At 46.2% G+C, this 26,895-nt stretch overlaps 1 protein-coding gene across 1 annotated transcript in view; it reads right to left on the bottom strand.

Annotated features, from left to right (window-relative positions):
- Window positions 1–762: 762 nt before the first annotated feature.
- Window positions 763–26,895, bottom strand: part of YME1L1 (YME1 like 1 ATPase) — a 406,402-nt gene continuing 380,269 nt past the window's right edge. Inside the window, exon 19 of the mRNA XM_085631755.1 lies at window positions 763–2,250. Coding sequence (XP_085487881.1) covers window positions 2,107–2,250 — 144 coding nt within the window. The 3' untranslated portion in view covers window positions 763–2,106. The remainder of the gene's footprint in view (window positions 2,251–26,895) is intronic.

Genomic DNA, 26,895 nt, shown 5'->3' with positions numbered 1-26,895 from the left:
GGTTAAGTTCTCTTTATTAATTGGCACCGTGCAAGCAGGCGAACTCACAGGATACAGGCATCGATGTAAATCCTACGCCGGACGCGTTTCAGGATTCCTTAATCCCTTCTTCAGTGGCGCTAGTTGAAGAGTGAAAGCAAAGTTTCTCGCGCACAACATTCTTTTAAATCACCTGCCACAGTGGGCGTGGCCGTCACCACGGCCTTCTGGTGATTGTAGTGCGCTGAATAAAATCCCGAGTGGGCTATCTTTTCTTCTCTTGAAATTTAAAACACAATTCATGCCCAAGTGGGTTGATGCACAGTCCTGGCAGCAGCCTGCTCCGCTTTCTGTGAACGTTGTGAGCGAGAAACTTTGCTTTCACTCTTCAACTAGCACCACAGAAGAAGGGATTAAGGAATCCTGAAACGCGTCTGACGTAGGATTTACATCGATGCCTGTATCCTGTGCTTGCATGGTGCCAATCAATAAAGAGAACTTAACCATCTGTCTGAGGCTTCACTCCTTTGGGATAGATATATATATATATATATATATATATATATATATATATATATAAATGTGGCCATGTAACAAAGGCTTTACAGCCTGATGTAGGGAAGAGCATGAACATGCATCAAAAGGCAGCAGTTTGTAACTTTTCAAGTATGCAGTAGCACTCATTCGGTGAACATTGGAGGGCCGGTGGGATCTGATACACTGCTCAACTCACTAACCAGCTCTTTAAAAATATATATGAAAAATAAGTAAAATGATCTTCCCTTTATGGGGGTTACAACGCATTTTATTTCCACAGTTAAGGCCTCCCCCCCCCGCCCCCCACATCTCCAATCCTTTGCATTAAAGCAATAAAGAGTACATTGGCGATTTATATGTCCTATGGCAATGGTCGATGCAGGACCAGAGGCACTGACAGATAGACTGCTAGATACAGACAGAAAGAGTAAAGGGCTCACACACACATGCATACATACTAACAAAATATTCACAGGCTGCTTAAATCCTTGCATCTAACACCACCTTTGCATGATCATGTCAGGATACCTGAAGCCACCAAGAAATCAAAAACAATGAGTAAAAAGTCGACAACTTTCCACAAGTTTCCATAACATTCTTTGTTGATAGGCGATCTTACACTGAGATAGTTCCTCTATACAGCTATACTTTTTCGCCTAGAATGCTATATTAAAAAATGTGATTTAAAAAAAAATTAAAGTTGAACTTAATTGTAAAGCCAACTGTCATCACCACACCCCACACCTCTCACAATCTGTTTTCAAATTGCCGAAGTTTAAGAGTTAGGAGAAACAATAATTTGAAAACGGTCATACAGAGTTGGATAGCAGCTGTGGCTATTAGGCAGGGTCGCTCTCTACAACCTACACAACATGACTCCAGCCGAACCACCATTTCTGAGTACTGGCAGGTCTAAGCAAATCTTCAAAGAGAAAGTATCACTTTGCTTCTGAAGCCACCTAGAAGTCTTGAACAGCTGAGGTGAAGATGCCCAACGTAGAGAGGGGCTCCTATGCCTTAAGGAAATGACTGCTGGGCAAACATGTTGGCCTAATTCTTCAAAGTATCCATTCTCCAGACCAGAACTTCAGTTAGTGTAAAAGCGCTACCAGCAAGTTCCTCAACAGAGATCTTTTTACATTTTGTTTTTAACAAAGGTGGTTCCCTTTAACTGAAACCATATATGATTCAGTTTAAGAGATACACTGGACTGCATTTTATTTCAAGCAAAAATGTTTTGAGGAAGACATGCTGGAGTGGTAGCACTTCTGAGCAAGCTGAAGCACCAGAGCCACTACCACAATTACACATAAATGTAAGATGCTACTGAGGTCAACAAGACACTACGGGCAATGTCCTGAGAATTTCTTCCTGTGTGTAAATTTCTTTTTGCCTGGACACTTACTGAAGTCGTGTTTTTTTTTTTTTTAAATAAATGGAAAACTATGGAATTGTAACAACTATTTTGAGTTCATCATTTGGGTGTACTTGGATAGAAGGGGAAAGAACATACATTGCATAAACAACGCTTTACAATGCACTGCAAGAGTGACATAGTTCTATGGACCAGAAACCCTATACGGGCATATATCATCGCAGCTGCAGTTTTTTCCCCTCAAGGATCATCTGGATTTCTTTGGCATCCAAAGTCTCGTAGGTTAGCAATGCTTCCGCCAAGTTTTTGTGCTCCTTGGCGCGCGTTTTCAAGATTGCTTGAGCTCGTTCATATGAATCCTGGTAAGAGAAAAAATATAAATGAAATGTTAGGAGGAGGATTTCACTAAGAAAGCTACGATAACATTTCAGTGTATACGGGCATCTCACCTGAGATGCAAACAAAAGCAGACACTTATTTATAAGTGGAAATAAGGAAAGTCTTGATATCTTGGTGGTGCTAGTAGGGGAGTTCCTGGCAAATCAACACAAAAGACAGCATTTACATTTCAAGCACCAGGAAATCAAAAATCCTCTATAAAAAGGAGACTTCACAAACCATACTAATTCTGTAAACTGTGCCAATAGTTTCTTTTTCTAACAAACTTGCAGGATTCCTTCAGTCGGATCGAAGGGAAAAAATTGCATTTTGGTAGCATATGTAAAACTTTGCCACTGCCCGGTGTGGCGTTGACCTCAATCCAAGTACCGTGCTAGCATATCGGGAAGTTTCTGATGACAGCATGACAAAGAAGGCAGCAGAAGTATCTGAACAAAACAACATAGCATGACAGAACACTAGACTACTCCACTATGTACAGCGTGCGCACTAAAAGAAACTTGTTCCCGGTCAGTTCTTCACCAACAAGGCAGCTGGGACAGCCGAGGCCTGTTAACATTCAACCAGTAAGTGGAGTCAGATTGCGTCGAACGAAGCTACAGGCGGTGAAAGGACATTCTGTCTTGACTCGAGAGACTGCTTAGAAAGCTGACAAAATAAAAGATACTCCGAGGAGAGCTGGCCGAAATCCGCTATTCACCCGTGAGGGTCTCAAGGCACTGGGGGGGTGCAGCTCTAGGTAGACTATAATGAGACAACAAGGTTTGCTATTGGGGCTCAATGTACATAACGACTTTACGTAACTGAAACAATAGCCAGAAGGATCCAAATACAGCCAAAAAGGAACTAAGCACTGGCAAAGCAATAAGTCTGGCATGCGTTTTCAGTCTTGACTAAAATAAAGAAAAATAAAGATTGCTTTCAGTGTACAATGGCATCAGTGTGATAAATATTGTATTGCATCATGAGTCACGGTATTATTCAGTTGCAAATTAGTTCCTCATGCATTCCGATGCAGGGAGCTGAAATGATAACATGCGGTATCCACCATTACATCAATGGCTTTACATCAGGAGTGATTACATCACAGGCCTTCCACTCGGAGTCATTTCCTCGCAGGTAAATTTACTATCATTAGTAACTTAGTGTTTATTGTCCAAATATTTAAATGTTGGTAATATATTCATTCACTAGGGCCACTGGAATTATGTGGCAGAGGAGGACCAAAGTATGCAGAGTAGTTGACTAAATTTGTCCACGTAGGAAGCTGGCTCTTTATGTGATATATCAAAAATCTGATATACCATGTAAAGAGTTCAGGGGTTTCTTATGAGTGGACAGGGCTTGCTATGCAATCGAAAGTGCTACGTTAGGGGGTAGTGTGGTTGAGTAACCTTAGGTTTAACACAGACATTTGCAAATACACACAGCAAGACATTTGCAAATACACACAATGATCAATAAATGACTACATGACTCAAGAAGGAGATCCCCACAAATGTATAAAAATAGCAAGTATCTTTATATAGGTTTAGGCATCAGAGAACAATTGTTCAGGTAAGTACGTTTATAAATATAAAATTATTTTCAGTTCAAAAAGTGGACAGTGTATTTTTTGAGTTCAGCAATATTATCCTATGGAAGGAAGAAAAAGTTTTGCAAACAGGTACAGTACATCGACTTACAGGACAAATCTCCACGAGTTAAGGTGAGTGGTAGGCAAGGTCCAAGGCAGCAACAGCAATACACCACCACACCACCACGAGGGCAGACAGGTGCAGGGTGCAAAACATCGTTGGGAGCCCAATGCATTACAATGCGGTTTGGTCACTGTGAAGAAAGGCTGCAGGCTCTGGCTAGGAAGCCCGACGGGCTAAATCAGCAAGTGTGCTCATGCTTTGCGATGCTCTGGATGGGTGGCGAGATGGGGAGGCTCCTTTGGTCCTCTTCTGTAAGGCCCAGGGGCGACAGGTGCAGAGGTGTCTTTGGGCGTTGAGGTTTTACTCACCGCAGCAGTCCCAGTAGAAGGGGATAGCAGGCGACGTCGGTGAGTCCAGGAGGTGGGAAACCATGGTTGGCTCTGGAGGGCTGGGGCACCTTGTTGGCACAGTTGGCCCACTTCAACTAGGGCCGGAGGAGACGGTGCAGTGGTTGCTTCAGGTGTTGGGTTTTGGCGGTTCTGGAGGCCTCAGAGTCTTTTCTTTAGTGTTCCTTCTGAACAGGTTCGCTGTTCTCAGGACATCTTGACCTTTATTAAAGGCAGTAAGTCCTCCCAGATTTTGGAAGCACAACAGCTGCAGGATGATATGTCTTTGGCACAATTTCGACAAGAAACAGCAGACAGGCGGGCAGTCTTCTGCTTTCACGGTTCTTCAGTGTCCTCCTTCATAGGTCGTCAGGATCTGGATATCTGGTGTCAGGGACGCCCTTAAATACGGACTGTAGGAGCATTAGGGGAGTATAGAGTAGTAGCCAATGGGCTTCTGACCCTTGGGGTCACTACGCCCCCTATATGACCACTTCCTGTAGGAAGTGGGCATAACCCTGTCCCAGAATTCCTAAGTATGCCATCACGAAGACAGCTACATCTGAAAAACGTGTCCACCTCACAGTAGCCCACCTTAGGGGTGGTACTAGCCTGTAGGTGGTACACTTACCTGATCAGCTAATTGTCCCAACAGTGCAGGTGCCAAGAGGGCTCTGGACGAGGGGGCTTGAGGCTAATCAGCAGGTCATGCTGGGGAAGGGGGCATTACACCCTCGTCCCGCACAGGCTTTTGTTCTGGGGCTCCTAAGAGGAAAGGCTCTCACCCTAGGATGTCAGAATAGGGTCTTGGGTAGTAGGCTGGCAGAAACCAGTCAGCACGCACACCAGAGGCTGGTAAGTTTTCAGGGGCACCTCTGAGGTGCCCTCTGGGTGCAAGTATTGGTAAACCCAACACTGGCATCAGTGTGGGTTTACCAATACTGGTTGTTTGATACCAAACATCCATGTTTTCAGTGAAATCATCATGTAGCTGGGGAACTTGTTGGCGTCCCTGGTCACTTACACTGGTAGTAATGGAAATGACCAGCACAGGGGCATATCTGCTCATGCAGGTATGCCCTCAGGTGTACTTAGACCCCTACTTTAGCGTTGTCAGGTCTGCTTTAGGGGTTACTTACAGGTATCATATGCAGTGGTAGGGGACATAACACACAGACTTTTGTCTGCACCAAGACACGCTGCCTGTAATAGCAGCCTTGCATGTGCTTGGTGAGGGGTCCCTTAGGGTGGCACAGTTCATGCTGCTGCCCTTAGAGGTCCTCTTTAGTATCACAGGTCCTAGGTACCAGGGGTACCATTTACTATGGACCTACAGAGGGTGCTAAAGGTTTTGCCAATTGGGGAATCAAATGTACATTTTTAGTGAGAGAACACTGGTACTGGAAACCTGGTTAGCAGGGACCCGGTACACTTCAGTCAAAATTGCACCAAAAAACTGGCAAAAAGTGTGTATGTGTTTGTGTGTGTGGGGGGGGGGGAGAGGAGGGGGTAACAGCAACATAAAAAGAGTTTCCTTTAAGCAACAAGAACAGGCAAAAAATGTGGCGTAAAGAAGCACAGTATTACTTCAATGTACTGTCATTTTAACACATGCTACCATTGTGTGGTCGAAGATTTCACCTCATTAGTATCCGTTTAACACCTAATTACATAATCAGCAACTGAAAGGTGACCTGCTAGTGTGAGACAAAAGGTAAGCCACTGCATGGCAACATGTGTATTAACGTTTTTGGTAATTGATTTATGCTAAAAGCATGTTTTTGTTCTAATTTCCAAATTATTCCTTGCAGAGGAAGTAATTCCAGGCCTTGAGGTCCAGGATTTGACACAGTAGTGCTGCCACTTCTTGTTGAACGATGGAGATGTGGTTCGGGGAAAGGGAGAAAGACAGGATGTGGGGTAGAGCCTGAAGTAGTGGAAAGATGTAACCTTTCTAGGATACGAAGGACCCTCTAGTTCGAAGTAATTTTCTACCAAGCCAGAAGAAGGGAGGACATCGGACCTACTACTGCCTTTGAAGGAGTTTGGGGAAGCAAACTAGATCTGGCTGTCTGGTAGTGCAAGGGAGGAAGGGGAGGAGGCTTTTTGGAGGGATCCCCAGCCTTACCTCTGGCCCTGGCCCTGTATTGCTTGACCAGATGATTTTGTTGTTGCTGTGCCACCATGCCACCTCAGTATGGACCCAGCTATATGCGAATCAGTCCATTCTGACAGGCTTGGCTTCAAGGGATGTAAGCATTAATGTCCAAGTCACAGTCTGGCAGATATTAAGGACCAGCACTCTTATTTGCCAACGTAGTAGTATCAGCCTTAACCCTGGTAGAATGAGCTCTTAGACCTTCCAGGGGGTATTTCATTGCCATTGCATCTTAATGCAACAGATTATCTGCCTCCACAGGGACCTCTTTTCAACAGCTTTCCAGTTGTTAGCTTTAGAAAGAACCCACAAACACTGACTGTCCACTCGAAGGTCCTTGGTATGATACATGTAAAAGCTTAAAGTACTTTTGCGGTCTAACTGACGTAGCCTCTCCTCTGTCGAAGGCTGAGGGGGAGCAAAGAACACTGGTAAAGTGATGGATTGCTCAAGGTGGAAGGAAGTGATGACTTTAGGGAAGTAGACACCAAGTCCTCAGCACCTATATGTCTGGGAAAAAAATGGAGCAGGGCAGTAGCACTGAGAGTGCCTGTAGTTCACTCACATGGTGGTCTTGCTCTTTTGCGGAGAGAAGAGGTCTTCTCGAAGTAGCAGCCTGATCACAGGACAGATGCTCATGACCAGCAGTTCCAGGTACCACACTCTCCTAGGCCAAACCAGGGCCACCAGGATAACTTTGGCCCAGTCATTCTTAATATTGCTCAAACACAGCCACAGGGGTGAAATTTGTCAGGAAAGCATAATAAGAGTCCCTTGTTCCAGTCCAGCCGGATTGCAACATTTAATAAGTGTTCTTGCAGAAACTCTAACATGCAAAATTGTTAGCACTGAACATTCCAGACTGTGGCAAAAAGACCTAGCCAGACCCTCACCCCCACTGGCAGAAGACACCCTGTAATACATTTGGATATAAGGGCCAGTTGTGATCCATCAGGCGACGACTGCTCAGTTTGTCCATTCTGGCATTCAGGGACCACACCAGGTGGTTCTCGACCAGCCTCATGCAGAAGTGCAAAGCCTCCTTGGCACAGGATTCAAGATCCCACTATGCCCGGTCTATTGCAAGATCACACTGTGGTGGTGTTGTCAAGCAGAACTTTCACCAGTCTCTCCTTGATGGATAGCAGAAAGGCCTTCAGGACCAGTTGAAAGTCAAAGCTCCAGTAGACTGAGGAGTTCACACTGCATTGAAGGCAATAGCCCTCTCATCTCCATCTTACAACAAAGTACAACAACACTTGAAAGCCGGAGTTTATTTAATGCATCTTTATTCTACATATTCTATCTTCCTTTATGCATCTATATAACTTCCATGTACTTTTGGATCTATATATTTATTACTTTCCTTCTAATTCAGCATATCCAATGTACCACCCTATTTCTCACCTTATATCCCTCTCAATAAATCCTCTACCTCAACTCTCCGGCTCATCTCAAACCTCTTTCCAATGCACTACCCTTATTCCTCACCCTATACCTCTATCAATATATCCTATACCTCCACTCTGTCATTCCAAACCCCATACCACTGCTATGATCCCCAAAATAACCCTTTCTAGACTCTTCCCTACTCTACCCCTCCTTGCATCATCTCATACCTTTTACTATTCCGAACCCCAAAAACAAGCCTTTCTAAACCCTTCCCTCTGAATCTTCTCCCTCCACCTCCCTTTTACTCATCCCAAGCCTCCTACTGCTATGAGCTCCAAAACATCCCTCCACTATCCTTTTCAATTCAAATAACAGACTAACATGTCCACCACACAAATTAATTTCATATTTCAGTATACTAATTCACCACTAATCCTTTAAGGGTTCCGAAGTAGCGTGCTACTTGCTGAAAGAGCGCTTCAGCACAGGGGAAGTAAGCGCTTTATAAATGCAAACCTTTTCCCCTCTTCTATCCCTCCACTATCCTTCTCTATCCAAATAACTAACATATCCACCACTCAAATTACTTTTGTTTTTCACTAGACCAATTCACCACTAATCTTTTATGGGTTCCGGAGGAGCGCGCTACTCGCTGAAAAGGCGCTTCAACACCTCGTCAGGGGTAGTAAGCGCTATATAAATGCAATTACAATACAAAATGACCCCCCTCGTCCCCCAGCAGTGAAGTGTCAATCACCGCTATTAGCTCTGGGTGGGGAGGGGAGTGGCCAACTGCAGGACATAAGTGGGTTGTCAGCCACCACTACAGATCTTACGCTGCTTTCTCTAGGCTACGGATGGCCTTGGAAAGGCAGCAATGATGCTGAGCCCACAGGACTTCCCATTCCACTGTATGGCTCACATGTGCCACCTAACTTGTTTGATAAGGAGGATGCACAAAGGTAAAAAGGTCAACAAACCCTCAGAGTCATCCTTATCTGGATCCAGGAGCAATCCTGAAACATTGGCATTGTAGTCCACATGTCCTGGACTTGCTGCAGAAGAAGTAAAGCCATGAATTCCACAGTATCCAGGATTGCCCCAATAAATAGAAGCCTCAAAAAGGGAACCAGATAGGGATATCTGCTATTATATGGTGAAACCCAACCATGTCAAATGGATTGCCATAATCCAGTGGTGGTCCATGACGACTGTGGCGAGCACACCTTCAGCAGTCAGTCGTTGAATTACAGGAACACAGCCAAGATTCAAAACTGGAGAACAATATATCATGATTCAACAATCATAATACAGAGAGGTGAACTTAAGTACCCGATCTCTATAAGTGTTTGTCAGACAAGATCTTATGCAAGCTAAGTAGTCCACATAAACCTGTTTAAGGACTGTGTTGCCCGATGACCTCTGTGGATAGTAAGGTGGCTTTGGTTGGGTGGAGAGGTCACCACCATAAAGCCTTAAGGAACTAGTCACAAATGTCTTTTGTTCCCATGACTCATTCTCCTGCTGATCCACTATGAAGAGGAAATCTCCAGTGTAAAGCAAGAGACCTGCCCGACCAGCAAATTTTTACTGGCACACCAATTTTTAGGTGGATGGTAAAATGGCAGTTTTTAGGTACCTAATGTTCTGGAAAGAAGCACGCTGAGGAAACAGAACAGACCACCTGCAAGCAGGGCATCCTGGGAACACTAGGGTTCTGCTGCTGAGGACAGGAACTGTAGGTAGCAGGGAAAGGGAAAATAGAGGGAATATCCAGAGGACGGGAGCAACTAGGGTGGGGCGAACACTAATCTGGCCAATCAGCATAAGTGGAACAGGTGGACGTGTGAGGGTACACTTACCACACCATCTAAGAGTAGTGTCCCAAGCCCAGGAACCAAAGATTGCCTCAGTGCGGATCTGTGACCAACATGTGTTCTACAGTGGCAGCTTGAATCCAGTCGTTTGCAGTGGGGACATCATTCTCTAGCCATTAGGAGCATGGCAGGGGAAAATAAATGTGATCTCTCAAGGAGGGGAGGAACCAGGGTGGGGCAAACACCAATCTGGTCAATCAGCATACATGGAACAGGGAGAAGGTTGAAAGGGGAGCGATCATTTGCCCGTATAAGGAGGGCTTTCCCCAGTCAGAATGGACATGGGCTGACTATCCGGACTTCTACTAACTCACCACATTCTTTTTTCTAGGATCGTGCACCCAGGAAATATCCTAGCTTGTGTGGGAGCAAGAGAAACCAGGAAATACTGTGAAACAAAAGTTTGTGGACTGGTTGTTGTAATTTCTGTAGGAAGGCATGTAAAGAAAAGAAAGACCTAAGGATCCTTGCATATTACAAGTGTGAAGAAATTAACTTGGGTCTGAAGGGTTATAATACCAGGGGAAAAGAGACAAAGACTAGGACTTTGCTCCAGCCATATGTGGATATTATGATTAACAATGAAATAAAGACCACAATTTGCCTTTGACAAAGTTTTGGTGCTTATTGTGAATGCATCACAATTAGATAACATACAACACAGTTTTTGATAGCTCTATAAAGTACAGAAACTAAAAGGATTATGTTACCTACCATGTAAGCATCTGTTCTTGGCATGTAGAGCTGTAGATTCACATGCCTTGCATACGCCTGCCATCTAGTGTTGAGTCCGGGTGTTTGCAAGTTGTTTTTTTTCAAAGAAGTCTTTTCCGGTCACAAGGTAAGGCGACTCCTCCTTTCAGTGATAGTACGCATGGGCATCGACTCCATTGTTAGATTGTTTTCCCCGAAGAGGGTGAGAATGGAGTAAGTAAGTAACACAGAGATGTCCATGCGTATGTAATGTGAATAATAAGATTTGCAACCACCAAATATTTCTGCACTTTAAGAACTGAATGAAAAGTTTTAACATGTAAATTGTGCTGGCCATTTTGAACGCACTATTGCACTTTAAGGAGGCACAGTGGAAACCTGGTTTATTTACCTTCCTGCTACCTCCACGTAATCTAGAGGGCTGGGACGGTCCCGCGCTTTGTTAACGGGCCGCCATTTTGGATCGGGGTCAGCACTCTAGTGGTTGTGCTGCCTGCCTGACGCCACCATAAAAGGCATGCTCTCGCGACAGCGCAGCGGACGAGCGCAGCGGGCGCGCCAAAGGCAAGCCCGCCTGCGCCAGGCCTGCGCCGTGCGCCACCCCCCCTGGCCAACATGCCTGTATTAAATAGGATATCGAAACGCTACTGGAAATCTGGAATAATGTTAATAATGAGAAATGCTGTACTATTTATCCTAACAATGGGTTCCAGGATGTTAGCTGTCCAGTATGTCATTTTGACCTGAGAAACGGATATCACACCCCCCATCTGCAGAATGAGGTGGGTCACTTTCGGTCCGGCAAACATCTAGGTAATGAGCGTACCCTGATGGCTGTCCTTCTGAATGAATATGCTACTTACCAGTATGCATCTGTTCTTGGCATGTAGGGCTGCTGACATTCACATCTGTGCATAGATCGCTGCCTAGTGTTGGGTCCAGATGTTTGCACGTTGTTGTCCTGGAAGAGTCTTCGAAGTATCCTGAGATAGGTGACTCCTCCCCCGGACCACAGTGCGCATGGGCATCCTCTCCATCCTCAGATTGTTTTTCGCCATTGTGGCAGTGATGGAGTAGATACAGAAAGTGATGACCATGCTTACAGTAATTCTGAGAGCTGCAGCTGCTACAGGCGCCGGGGAGGAGGGTGGGCGATATGAATGTCAGCAGCCCTACATGCCAAGAACAGATGCATACTGGTAAGTAGCATATTCAGTTCGAGGCATGTGGGCTGCTGAATTCATATCTGTGCATAGAATATATAGCAGTACCCTCTATTAGCGGCGGCTACCAGTGCCAGCTGCAGCGGTCTGAAAAAGAGTTTTGAGAACAGCCTGTCCTACAGCTGCCTGCTGTTTTGATTGCACATCTACACAATAGTGTTTGGTAAATGTATGTGTAGTGGACCAGGTGGCTGCTCTACATATATCATGCAAAGGAATGTTTCCCAGGAAAGCCATGGAGGCCCCTAACTTACGTGTTGAGTGGGCTCGTGGGGGAATCGTTAATGTGCGTTTAGCTTTTTGATAGCAAATTTGAATACATTTAACGATCCATCTGGCTATACCTGCTTTGGAGATGGCGTTACCTTTGTGGTGTGGGGCAAAGGCAACGAAAAGTTGTTTTGTTTTCCTAAAGACTTTAGTCCTGTCTATATAGTACATGAGGGCTCTCTTTACATCCAGTGTATGGAGTGCTCTTTCTGCGACAGTTTGTGGGTTTTGAAAGAAAACAGGCAGTTCAATAGTTTGATTCATGTGGAACTGCGATATCACCTTGGGCATGAATTTGGGGTTGGTACGTAGTACGACCCTGTTGGCGTGAACCTGTATGAATGGCTCTTGAACGGTTAGTGCCTGGAGTTCACTAACTCTCCTCAAAGAAGTGATCGCTACTAGGAAAGCTACTTTCCAGGTGAGGAATTGAATCTCGCATGAGTGTAGAGGTTCGAAGGGTGGACCCATCAGGCGTGTGAGGACCAAGTTGAGGTTCCACATTGGAGCTGGTGGGTGGCTTGGAGGAATTACTCGTTTGAGTCCTTCCAAGAATGCTTTGATGGCAGGCACTCTGAATAAAGAGAGGTGCTGCCTGTTCTGGAGATAGGCTGATATTGCGGTCAAATGGACACGTATTGAGGTGTATGCCAGATTGCATCGGTATAGGTGTAAGAGGTAACAAATTATGTTTTGGATGGATGCGTCTAGCGGGTTAATGTCATTGTTATTGCAATAAATTACGAACCTTTTCCATTTGGCTGCATAGCAAGCTCTGGTAGTGGGTCTTCTAGCTTCCTTAATGATGTCCATACAGTCAGGTGGCAGGTTTAGGTAGCCAAACTCTAGGACTTCAGGAGCCAGATTGCCAGGTTCAGCTGTTGCGGATCTGGGTGCTGAATCTCTCCATGGTTCTGCGTCAAATGCGCGGGTTTGATCCGCAGTCTTTGATGCGGCACCACGGAAAGTTCGAGAAAGGTGGTGTACCATGGTTGGCGTGCCCATGTTGGAGCAACCAGGACGAGTGTTAGTGAGTGTTGTCTGAGTTTGCGTGCCACCAGCGGTATCAATGGTGCTGGGGGAAAAGCGTACGCAAATCTGCCGGACCAGTTCATCCATATCGCATTGCCCTGCGACTGCGGATGTGGGAACCTGGCGGCAAAGCTTTGGCATTTTGCGTTTTCGCTTGTGGCGAATAGGTCTATCTCTGGATGACCCCACTGCTGGAAGTACGGTTGGAGTACTGATGGGTGTAACTCCCACTCGTGCATCTGGTGGCTGTGTCTGCTGAGCAGATCCGCCATCTGGTTGTCCTTGCCGGGGAGGTGTTCCGCCATGAGGAACATGTTCCTCTGAATGGCCCACTTCCACATGCTCTGAGCCAGATGAGACAACTGTGGAGAGTGTGTTCCTCCCTGCTTCTGTATGTAGTACATGGCAGTCATGTTGTCCGTCCGGATCAACACGACTTTGTTGCACAAGTGTACTTTGAATGCTTTCATTGCCAGGAAGATTGCCATCAGTTCTAGAAGGTTGATGTGCATCTTCTTTTGTTGTATTGTCCATAGTCCCTGCACTGTGTAATTGAGTACATGAGCTCCCCATCCCTGGAGAGACGCGTCCGCTGTCAGTATTAGTTGTGGAACAGGCTCTTGGAACGGTCGGCCCTTGCAAAGGTTTTGTGGATTCCTCCAATGCAGAGAGTTGTATGCCCGACCGCTCACCAACACTAGGTCTTTTAGTTGCCCGTGAGCCTGATTCCATTGACGTGCTAAGCACTCCTGAAGCGGGCGCATATGTAGTCTCGCGTGTGGGACTATGAAAATGCAGGAGGCCATCATGCCTATCAACTGCATGAACACTCGCGCAGGAAGGGAGTGTTGGGGTTTGAACTTGGAAATCAGCATTTGCATGCTGTTGATCCTCACTAAATTTGGCTGAGCTGTGGCTGCCAGAGAGTCTATGGTCGCACCTAGGTACTGTTGTACGTGTGCGGGTTGGAGATGTGATTTTGGGTAATTTAGTGAGAACCCCAGACTGTGAAGAAGGTGAATGGTGCGGGACATGTGGCTGGCACATTGCTGGGCTGACTTTGCCTGAACAAGCCAGTCGTCCAGGTAAGGGTAGACGTGAATATGTTGCCTCCGTAGATGTGCAGCCACAGTAGCTAGGCACTTCGTGAAAACTCTGGGTGCTGTTGTCACGACGAAGGGAAGAACCTTGAATTGGTAGTGCTGCCCTTGAATAGTGAACCTGAGATATTTTCTGTGTGAGGGGTGAATGGGTATGTGGAAATACGCATCTTTGAGGTCTAGCGTGGCCAGGAAGTCTCCCTGTTTGAGCAGCGGGAGGACTTGTTGTAGGGTGAGCATGTGGAAATGCTCTGAGAGAATGTAGCGGTTGAGGGGTCTCAGGTCTAGTATAGGTCTGAGTGACCCGTCCTTTTTTTGGTATTAAGAAGTACAGGGAGTACACCCCCGTACCTTGCTCGTGGACGGGTACGACCTCTATTGCGCCTTTTTCCAGCATACTTAGCACTTTCTGCTGTAATAGCGCTAAGTGCTCTGAGGACGGTGTTTTGGCGGTATTGTGGGTGGAGTGGAGGTTAATTCTAGGCAGTAACCGTGTTTGATATCTTTGACCCACCTGTCCGTGGTGATGGTGTTCCACGTGGACAGGAACCTTTGTAGCCTTCCCCCGACAGGTGTTATGTGGTCGGGAGGAAGGGAGAGGGCGTCACTGTTTGTTCTTGGGGGAGGACCTGGTATTGCCGTATCCGCGTCCTCTGCCCTTTGTGCTGGAGCCACGATACCCACCCCGGGTGTTATCGTAGGTACTTTGTGTGTTGCCCTTGTTGTAGGTTTGCTGTGACCCCTGTCCTCTGCCTGCTCCTCTATTTCCGGGGCGACGAAAGGAGCCACTCCGAAAGGTCTGCGTTTGGAGAGCCCACATGGACTTTGCAGTGTCTGTGTCCTTTTTTATTTTTTCTAGGGTGGTGTCAACTTCTGGTCCGAATAAGTAGTCGGGGTTGACCGGCTGATTGAGGATGTTATTTTGAACCTCAGGTTTGAATCCGGAGATTCGTAACCAGGCGTGTCGTCGTAGCATGACGCTGGTGTTTATTGCTCTGGCAGCTGTATCTGCGGCATCCAGTGCACACTTAATGGATGCGTTCGTGAGGAGTTGTCCCTCCCTGATGAGGATCTCTGCTCCCTCTTTGTATTGGTCAGGGAGATGTTGGAGTAGGGTTTCTAATGTGTCATAGTGTGCGCGATCGTAGCGAGCTAGGAGCGCCTGGGTATTGGCAATACGCCATATGTTAGCTGCCTGGGCTGCAACCCGTTTGCCGGAGGTCTCTAGCACCTTGGACTCTTTGTCCGGGGGAGGAGCATCCCCAGTTGTCTGCGAGTGCGCCCGTTTGCGAGCATTAGCGACTACGATGGAATCCAGAGGCAACTGGCCTCTAATGTACGTAGGGTCCCCAGGCGCCGACCTATATTTCTTGTCGATCCTGGGGTTTATTACTCTTGCCCTGGGGGGTTCTTTGAAAATGTCCTATGCTGGTTTGAGGACACCTTTCAACATGGGTAGAGTTTTGATATTCCTTTGAGGATACGAAAGTATCCATTAGAAAATCGTCCTCGATTGTGTCAGAGTGGAGTTGCACACCATGATTGGCCGCAGCACGTTCAATGAGGGCGTTGAATGCGGCAGTGTCCTCTGTGGGAGACGTTTTCGCGCCATATAGCTGCGTGTCCTGTGTATCCATAGGTGCACCCGGGTCTACAGGGTCATCCTAAGCCTGGTCAGGGTCCTGTTGGCCTTCAGGGTCCATCTCCCTGGGGTAGGGGACGTCGTCACCCATGTAGTCCTCCAAAACGTCGGTTTCGGAGGGTGTCGGAGAGAAGGGCTGTGGATCTAGGTAAGAGGTATGGAGACGTTCGTAAAGAACTGGTTCCGAATCCGCTGGCAGCTTTTTCTTTAGCGGGATCCGGTAGGAGTCCAAAGCTTGCTCGGAAGATATTCTCCGCTTGTGGAGCATAATTCTGCCGGTGGCGGCATCGATGATGTGGGACGGTGACGTCTCCGTAGGAGAGCGTTCGGCAGGTGTGATCCTAGTTTCGGTGACACGTGTTCTGATTTCAAACCGTTTGGGCGCCGTGGATGGCGGCAGGCCAAAAGTGATGTTGGGTGTTGCTGGAGAAGCTTTTTGAGCTTTTTTCGGCTCGGAGCCTGACGTGTCCTGGAGGGCTGCCTTTTCTTTGATGCGTTGCAAGGACGCTGCAACTTGTCGCACCTGGAACGCCGACGGTTCTTTGGCGCCGAGCGGTTCTGTAGAGGCAGGCGTGGACTTCTTTGGGGCCACGGGGTCATCGAGGAGAGGTAGTAGCTGTCGACGGCGTCGATGATTTGGCCTTTGCTGCTGCTTTCGAAGTGGTGTGGGACGCAGCGGCCATTTTGACCTTCGTGGCCGGAGCCGATTGTTTCGGTGCCGGGAGCCGAGGCGGTTTGGCGGTACCGATGGCCTTTTTCCGTGTGTCGGCGCCGGCGTCGGCTGCTGCGAGTTCGGCACCGAAGTCCCGTTTGGTGCGGTCGGTGCCGACGGGTTTGGCTGGCGTCGAAGGTGTAGTGGGCTTCGATCCGACCAGTGTCAGTTTCAGTTTCGGTTTCTGTGGAACCGATACGACTATCGGTTTCGGTTTCGAGGAAGGGAAACCAGTCGTTTTGGGTACTAATGGCTTTCGCTGAATGTCCGAGGCCGGGCCAGAGGGCGGGGCTGAAGAACTGCGGGATAGGTCTTGGGTAAGGCCCGAAGGCGATCCCTCGACCGGAGCCATAGACTGACGCACTGGGATATCCTCCGTCTGTACGGGTAGGCCTTGCTCGTCACCGGAGCCACTTTCTTCGGCCCCTAAGGCCTCATCGTAGTCTCCTACCTCGGTGTCGGCTTCTTCCCTGTGAAAGAGTTGGTCTTCGATGTCTTCCGATCCGGAATCGTGTTCGGAAGCGGGGCTGGAGGGTAGGTTCTCCACGCCTTCCACATCTTCGTCCTCGGCGCTGAAGATGTTGGTTGGGGCCGGTGCAGCTTGCTGCGCTTCAAGTCTCGCTGCTCGTCGATTCCGGAGAGTCTTTTTGGATCGGAATCGGGCACAGGCCATACATGTGGATTCGTCGTGATCCGGTGAAAGGCATTTGTTGCACACCGGGTGGACGTCGACATGGGGATATTTCGCATTGCAAACAGGACACCGCTTGAATGGTGTCCTCGATTCCATCGTCGATGTGGGGTCGATGGTCGGATATGATGCGAAAAAGTTGTTTTTGAAGTCAGTAAACTAACAAGTAACTGTCGATACCAATCGGGAACAGTACCGACGCGAACTAAACGCCTTTTGGCCTGAAAAAAAGTTTTCCCTAACTTGAGTCAAGAGAAGCACATCCGAACCCAATGGCGGAAAAAAACAATCTGAGGATGGAGAGGATGCCCATGCGCACTGTGGTCCAGGGGAGGAGTCACCTATCTCAGGATACTTCGAAGACTCTTCCAGGACAACAACGTGCAAACATCCGGACCCAACACTAGGCGGCGATCTATGCACAGATATGAATTCAGCAGCCCACATGCCTCGAACTGTTAGATCCCTCCCTAAACATAGCCATGAATTAGCAGATTTTTTAGATCTTCATATGCCGGATATAATGTTTCTCACTGAGACTTGGACCCATAGCGCGTCCGAACCGGATCTAAACGTGGCGATACCCCTGGGCTACAACATATTTAGAATTGACAGGATAGGTCACAGAGGGGGAGGGGTGGCTATTGTATATCGTTCCCACCTCAAAGCTACCTTCTCCACTATACCTCAGCTTAAAGAGGAGGCAATTCTCTTCTGTTTTAAGACCTCAAATACGGATGTTTTCAACGGACTTCTAATTTACAGGCCACCTGGGCCTAGAAACACGTTTACTGAGGCCATTATGAGGGTAATGGAATCATGTATGGGACAATCTAATTTTTCGGTGCTGGGTGATTTTAATTTTCACCTGGAGGCATCAGATAACACAGATACTAAGGAGCTATTGGATCGATTTTTTAGTTTAGGTCTGAAGCAAATTGTCACCTGCCATACACACACGGAAAATCATGCCCTAGATGGCATCTTCACAAACCACCGTCAGACAAAACTGATTAAAACACTAGCTCTACCTTAGACCGATCACAGTGCTGTCTTTTTTGAAGTCTCTATTAAAGGACTCCAAGACATAACTGTAGGGACAAAGAAAACAGGGATCGAGTATGCCTGGAAACAAATAAATAGTCCAGATCTTGAAGCCAGTCTGCTTTCACAGAAACCCAAAATGATTTTTGAGACTGACACTGACTTGGATCAAGCAGTAACACTCTATTACCAATGGACTGAACAAGCGGTTCAAAACCTAGGCTTGGAAACTCTTACACGGGCAATTACTAAGCGGATTTCAGCCCCTTGGTATAATCCCGACCTAAAAAATTTAAAGAGAATCTGCCGAGCCAAAGAACGACTCTGGCGGAAGGAATACTCAGAGATCGATAAGATGTGCTACATAGATGCACTGACAATATACAAAGAGGCCATATTTGAGGCTAAATCTAGATTCTTTGCAGAGAAAATTATGGCTGCAAAAAATATTTCTGGGGAGTGATGCAAGACAGTTACAAAATTGGCCACTTTCGGCAATGCAAAGTCAGTAAAGACAACTAAACAATTTTGTGACAAACTTGCTAATTTCTTTCATGAAAAAGTGATCAAAGTCTATGATGAATTCTCCATAGGTGGCAATGACATCAGGCAAGCCGTGTCCATGATGGATGAATCTGACAAAGTCTCGTTAAGAAATTTCTCCTCCCTTACACAGGATAGAGTTGAGAAAGCTATCCTCGAAATTAAATTGGGCTCCTCCCTGGATCCATGTACTGTTATGGTCCTCCACATGGTTCCTAACACAATAGCAAAAATTCTAACACCTCTTTTGAATAATATCCTCACATCTGGGTATTTCCCAGCAAAATGGAAAAATTCTCTGATTAGGCCTATTATAAAAAAAACAACTCTTGATCCTCTCAAAGTGGCCAACTATCGTCCCATTGCTATTCTACAATTTCCCTCCAAAGTTCTAGAAAAGGTGTTAAATGAGGAACTCCGGTCCTACATAGAACATAATAATAAACTAGATAAAGCGCAACATGGCTTCAGGCCACACCACAGCACTGAGTCTGCATTAATTGCAGCTACTGAAAGCCTACGACTACAACTAGATCAGGGTGGAAAGGCTATATTGGTAATGCTTGATTTATCCGCCGCGTTTGATACGGTGGATCATCATATTCTCCTTCAGCGTTTGGCGGATATAGGGATAAAAGATAAAGCCGCAGATATTCTGCGTTCCTATTTGAAAAATAGGAAGCAAGCTGTGGTACTGGATGAGCACACATCTTCTCACTTTGTAATGCTGTGTGGAGTGCCTCAGGGATCGGCACTCTCACCTACCCTATTTAACATATACGTTTCCCCTCTGGCCAAACTTATTCGCTCCCATGGTTTCAAGGCCATTTGCTATGCAGATGACACACAAATTATCATCTCTTTAGCCACAAATCCAGAGACTGTGGCCGAGCGTTTTAAGCTATGCATGAGTCAGATCATCTGCTGGATGCAGAATAATTGCCTAAAATTGAATACAGGGAAGACGGAGGTAGTTATGTTTGGAGGAGACCCGTCTCTCTGGAATTCAAATTGGTGGCCTGAAGCAGCAGGACTTTGCCCTCAGCCAGGAAAGAAGGTAAAAAACCTTGGAATTCTTATCGATGACCAGCTCTCCCTAACTGACCAGGTAAATAGTATCACCTCCTCCTGTTTTTACATCATTAAAATCCTTAGGAAAATCCTCCCTTTTATTCCTATGCCTTTGAGGAAAATGGTTGTAACGGCATTGATCCTGTCAAAAACTGACTATTGTAACTCACTCTATATTGGAGCAAAAAAAAGTGTAATCCAAAAACTCCAGACCCTGCAGAATGTGACAGCCCGGCTGTTATTGGATTTACCTAAATTTAGCCAGATTAGCCAAATTACTTGTGAACAACTACATTGGTTACCCATATCCGCGAGGATCCAATTTAAATCAATGTGCATATTACATAAGAGCTTGCACAGGCTAGGACCGTCGCAGATCGGTCAATACTGCAAACAGTATACCCCTCTGAGAAGTCTACGTTCTGTGTCAGCCCACCTGCTTGTGGTGTCAAAAGTAAGGACTTTGAAGTGGGGTGACAGAAGTTTTCGGCACCTGGCTCCTAAATTCTGGAACACTATGCCGTTGCATCTTGGAATGCAAAGTGATCTACTACAGTTTAGAAAGGGACTAAAAACGTGGCTATTTACATGTATCCCCACAAAATCATAAGTTTCTCTGATCTGGATGTAATGGCAGTAAGCGCTAAGACGCCAAGGCAAACACGCGCTCTACAAAAACCAATTTTCATTTCAATGTGTCCGGGGAGGAGGGAGGGGCATGTGAATCTGCAGCTCTACATGCCAAGAACAGATGCTTACAGGTTTAGTAACATAATCCGTTCGAGGCATGTGTGCTGTTGATACACCTGCTTTGCATGGATTGTATAGCAGTATTCTCCCAAAGTGGTGGCTAGCCAGTGGGTGTTAGTTATTTGAAAAAGTGTTTTTAGCACTGCTTGTCCTACATTAGCTTATTGACGTGCTAAGACATCCACACAATATTGTTTGGTAAATGTGTGTGGTGTAGACAATGTAGCTGCTTTTATATGTCAGCTCTGGGAATGTTACCTAAAAAGGCCATAGATGCTCCTACTTTGCGAGTAGAGTGCACTCTAGGAGGTATAGCTAAAGTCATTTTAGCTTTAATAGGGCAAGTTTGGATACATTTGAAAATCCACCTAGAAATAATGGATTTAGAGATAGGATTTCCTTTTTGAGGTGGAGCAAATGCAACAAGTTGCTTTGTAAAAATCTTTTGTTCAATCAATATAGTGTAATAGTGCTCTTTTATTTTCAAATCTGTTTATTGAATATAAATTGAACATACAAAAAAGACAGAAACCCGAAAAAGGGGGAAAGGGGAGGGGGATAAACAATGCAAAGTACATCACTGCTAATATGGTACGTTGGCAGGGCCCTGCCAAAGTTCTCCTGTTACAACCAAGGATAGCTCTTGCCTGTAGCGGACATTTAATCCTACCTGTGCCCTGGTTGAACCTGCAGCAGTATCCAAGGACGCCCACGCCAGCGTGCTCCGGTGTTTCCCTGCCGCTGCCGCAGTTCAAATCTTCGCGGCCGCAGTGTGCAGTGGGACCACAGTTCCCATCAACCCTTGCGGGGGAAACCCGCCTACGTCATCCGCATCGCGCTCGCAGGCGCATAAATTAACCGGGAGCCCCGGCAGAGCGGGTGTGCTCTTGCCTGTAGCGGACATTTAATCCTACCTGTGCCCTGGTTGAACCTGCAGCAGTATCCAAGGACGCCCACGCCAGCGTGCTCCGGTGTTTCCCTGCCGCTGCCGCAGTTCAAATCTTCGCGGCCGCAGTGTGCAGTGGGACCACAGTTCCCATCAACCCTTGCGGGGGAAACCCGCCTACGTCATCCGCATCGCGCTCGCAGGCGCATAAATTAACCGGGAGCCCCCGCGACGCGGGATCGCGCGCGGGTCGGCGCCGGGAGAAGCCCGGGACAAGGGCGGGACCGTCTGAGGCCGTCCGAGGTCGAGCGAGGCCGGGACGGGCCACATTGTCGTCTGTGCCTATAAGCCACCTCCCCTGGGACTGCTACACCACAGGTACTGTTACTGCTGAACTCATTTGTTGCTTAGGGTTACTATCACCAGATCTACCTGCAGCCAGTTTTATAGCACATGGATATAATGTCTAAAACAAGGAATCCTCCAATGACAAATACCATGGACAACTACTTGGTCCAGATTGTTAGTAAAATCAACAACGACAGGAGGACATCACTGGGGCTAACATGTTCTCCTAACTCTCCACCGTTGATTCCTTTGTCTGGGTTACCGTTGGATTCTCCTTTACAGGCTACAAGTAGCATGTCCTCTGACCTAATGATTGTGGATAGTGACATTCCTGATTCTTGCGCACCTTTAGCTCCTAACTCGCCATTAAATTCCGCCTTAGACATAGATGAGGCTGATGTAGGGGCTGACCCGCAGTCTCCCGCTCTTCCCTTGAGAAGCAGGTTAGTTAGAGCATGTAGAAAATCCCAGTTTAAAAATAATGGGACTCGTCTAGGGAGGAAAAGGGCTACCATTGTGAACAAAAGCGCTAATAAAGAAGATGCATCAGGGTCAGTTTCTAACAAAAATCCCGAGATTGAGCTCTCTGAGAAGATAATAGACATGATTGATACTAAAATAGGAGGTATCATAACCCCATTGGTAGCCAAAATTGATCATCTTATGGCAGAGGTAGCTAGGTTGAACGCTATAATAAATAGTCCTGTGGATGAAGTCACTAGAATAATACCAATATCCCCAAATGTACGTATTTATAAATGGGGTGCCCCCAAATGGAGGACAAAGAATCGTAGCAAATGAGAAAGTGAACATCCCAATCCAGCAACCTGGAATCAATAAAAATCTCCCGAAGGCAAGCATAGATACCCCTAAAGCTCCAACACTGGCAAGTGACCAATTTCAATGTATCTCCGAGGCTGAACCCCTTACATTGGTTCTTGCCAATGTCCCTGCTTTGACAGTTGATAAAACAGAAACTACATCTTCTTTGATCAGTAAATCTTTGTACTGGTTGGTGAATAACATGAAGATGTCTCCATGGGGTGAGCAGAAACTAGCCGGGGAAATTATTATGGCTAGAAGGGTCCAATGGCTAGGGCACCATCCAAAAAAATTCAAAGGTGATTGTGTGGTCCTAAATTTTTCTAATCCTGAAGTCCTCCCAAATGTTTTGGCTAATATAAACCCCCCGCAGCGAAGACAAGGTGTTATCATCCCGCTAACTCTCAAATACTTTTATTATAAGAGAAACCGAGATACACAAAGTATTATCGAGACTAGGGTGGACACCGTCTCTAAGCAAAGGGGGTAGGAGTGCTTCCACTAGCAATTGGAACATTAGCCTAGAAAATAGGTTTGAGGTGTTATCTGACTTAAATGCATGCGATTGACTTGAAGATGGAACTAATCTGGTGAATATGAACTTAGCATTGCCCAAAACTGTGGCCATCCTTACAACTTTTGTTAGCCCCAGAGATACTGAGGCAATAGGGAACTATCAAGAAATCCAGGTTGATGGTATTGAACCATTGGGGCCCAAACTCCCTAATAATTTTGGAGGGGTGAGCTTAGCACTTGATCCATTGGTAAATGTTGTACCAGGTATTTTAAGTTCTACTATTGATTGCCTGGGCAGGACAACTGGTGAGACACAGGGTTTATTGACTAACAACGTTCCTGACCCTTTAGCACTTGATCCATTGGCAAATGTCGCACTAGGTATTTTAAGCTCTACTATTGACTGCCAGGGCAGGGTAACTGGTGAGACCCAAGGATTATTGACTAAACACCTCTCTTACCCTCCTGCAACTGATTCAGGTTTGACTATCCTATCCTGGAATCTTGCAGGTATAAATAATAAGCTACATTCTGGCGTATGGAGCAGTTTTGTTGACCAATTTGACATTATTTTACTCCAAGAATCATGGTCTCTGGTCCCAGTCTTTCGCCCTGGATTTCTCAATTTTTATATACCTGCTACCAAAAAAGCAAAAGGCCGACCATTGGGTGGTTTAATAATATGGGTACGTCAGTCACTATGTTGTAAAATCACCCAACCCAATCTTCCATCCATAGATATTTTGTCTTTAATCCTCAATTGGCCCAGCAATCAGAGTATGGCTATTTTCAACACTTATGCTCGAGGGATGGTTGGGGGTACTTCGTCTGATGTGATAAATGTTTTGGACCACCAGCTTGCAGTGCTCCCCCCTGAAATGATAAAAATTGTAGGAAGAGACTTCAATACAACCTTTGAGCCTCTTGGCCCGGAGGACCAATTTCTTGCTGTGGAAGAGGACAATAGGTGGGGTATTCCCCAGCTGGACCTCCCCCCAGTCAAGAGATGGTCCGCTGCAGCCATTCAACTCAAAGCTCTTTGTCTAGAAAGAGGGCTTAGAGCTGCTAATGGGCGCACTAAACCAGATCGTCAGGGTGCAAGCACATTTGACAACGGCAGATCTGCCAGTCGGATTGATTATTTTCTGGTGGATGTCAGAGCTTGGAACAGTCTGAATGAAATGTCCATAATCCCACGGGACGAAAGTGACCATAATCCCCTGTGTTTAGAATTATATTTATCAAACACCACTAGAGAATCCAAAACCGGGGGGGGGAAATAACCCTGGACATTGTCGTATCGAACAACATGCGACATGTTAAATGGGATAGATTTATAGAGAAGTTGGAAAACTTGGATGACCTTAAGAAAGCGACCATCTGTGAGGTGGCTAATTTAGGTTCCAAATCAACCAATTCCAATTTCCATCTAACTATGCTCGAGGCCCATAACATCTTTTTTACTAAACTCCAAGGGTTCTTTATGAAGCCCCCCAGTAGTGGAAAATCTATCAAGGGATGCCCACCAGAGGAGGGATGGTTCAACAAATCCTGTAAAATAGCTCGTAAGAACTTAAGAGTGTTGCTCTGAGATCAAGAGTTGCAGAAGATGTGAGGTCAGCCAGGAAGTTATATAGACAAGTCCAGCTAGTAGCTAAGAAGGACTGGGATGAGAAACAGTGGCAGGATTTGAAATATGCATGCTTGGCCAAAGACCAAAAACGATTCTGGGCTACAGTAAAGTGGGACAGAGGTGGGTCTGCACCTTCCCCTCAAAACAATGTGGCAAAAAACCAATGGGTAGACTTTTTTAAACCACAGTACGCTTCTGCCCCATCCGTAGGAGAGCATCCACTTCCCCCTACCATCTATTTCCAAACACAGGTGTTTTCAATCAAAGAAGTCAACCTAGCTTTGGATAGTATAACAGTGGGCCGTGCACCGGGAATGGATGGGATACCTGCGGATGTGTTTTTAACAGACAGATCATCTTGGTGCCAATATTTTCAATGGCTAGCCAATTCGGTGGCCATGGGTGCACCCATTCCTTCTTCATGGAAAGGGGCGGAAATAATCCCGGTCTTCAAAAAAGGGGACAAATCCCTCCCAAGTAATTATAGACCTATTAGTCTCATAGATTCAGCACAAAAACTAATAGGTCGATTGGTGCAAAACAAGTTACAATCTTGGGTTGAAGACAATAATATTTTGTCACCATATCAAGCCGGGTTTAGACCTTGCACCAGCTCTATTGACCAAGTTTTTTACTTTCTAGCTCTTTACTGGAGGAATGTGAAGCTGTCCAAAGGGACCCTCTATGCGGTCTTTATAGACCTGAGATCAGCCTTCGACCTGGTGCCTCGCTCTAAACTTTGGAGGGTTCTCGCCCAAGCAGGTATGGCCCCGGAACTACTAACCTTACTCGTCCGCTTACATCAGAACAATTATGCACAAATTAGATGGGGAAGCCAGGGGGAGGTGACTGACCCTTTTCCTGTCGAACGTGGTGTTCGACAGGGATGCGTCTTGGCGCCCACGTTGTTTTCCTTGTACATTAATGGGATAGTTGACCACCTTGGCTGTTCCCCCACGGATGCCCCTATACTGGCAGGATCCAGAGTGCCTGTTCTCATGTTCGCGGACGACACGCTGTTGGTTTCGCGAACTCCAAGCGGATTACAGAAAGCGCTAAACCTATTTGCTGATTTCTGCCAAGAACGGGGCCTCGAGATAAATACCTCCAAAACTAAAATTATGTGTCTAAACCAGCGACAAAATTTTAGAGGAGTGATAAAATTTAATGGTATTCCACTGGAGCAGGTTGAGGCTTTCACATATTTAGGAATATCCCTCCAGAACAATATGAAATGGTCAAATCACATTGACATGACTGTCTTAAAGTTCCACCAGCTAGCAGGTGCAATTATTTCTAAGCACAAATCTTCATTGACAAAGCCAATTAGGCCTGCCCTGGAAATTTACAATATGAAAGTCATTAGTGCATCGCTGTATGGCTCAGAACTATGGGGCTTTGCCAACCTAAATTCCTTAAGGCTGGCTGAAAATAAGTTCCTACGTAGCCTAACAGGTGTTCCCCAAAGCACCCCAATGATCCCATTAAAATATGATCTAGGGAGGAAAAAAATTGAAGATCTGGCGCAACTACGTCCACTTTTGTATTGGCGGCGGATCATGACAACGCCAGAACTTGCACACTACGCTATTGCCCTGAAAGACATTATTAGGGCTGACTGTTTTCATTCCATCTCTTGGCTCAAAGAAATTAAGAATTTGCTTATAAAACTGGAGCTAGGGCACTTATGGAATGATCTAAACGGTTCAAGTATTCCATCAAAGACAATCCTCAAGAAATTGTACTGGGATATGACCCTGACATCCGCCTCTCGTGCTGGCCAAGACTCTAACTTGACTGGCCGCTTCCTTGATATCAAATTTTTACCATCTTGTGAGGCATTCTGGGATATCATAGAGAGGCCCATGGACAGGAAACTGTATTTCCAGTTCAGAATTGGCTCTCTCCCTGTAAAAGCTTTTACCCATAAATGGTCACCCTCTCAGGATGATAAATGTCATCATTGTCTAGATTTGATTGAGGATGTAGGTCACTTGTTGTTTGTGTGTCCGCTATATACTGCCCCCCGCCTTAGGTGGATAAAGCCAGTATGTTTAAATTTGGGAACACGCAGCTATAAGGAAGCTTTAAGAATCCTAGAATCTGATTGCACCCCCTGTCTGGCTATTGCTGTTGCTAAATTTCTGGGGTGGGC

This window comes from Triturus cristatus, chromosome 10 (genome assembly GCF_964204655.1).
Source record: "Triturus cristatus chromosome 10, aTriCri1.1, whole genome shotgun sequence".
NCBI lineage: Eukaryota > Metazoa > Chordata > Amphibia > Caudata > Salamandridae > Triturus > Triturus cristatus.
This window is presented reverse-complemented; position numbering and strand designations above follow the sequence as displayed.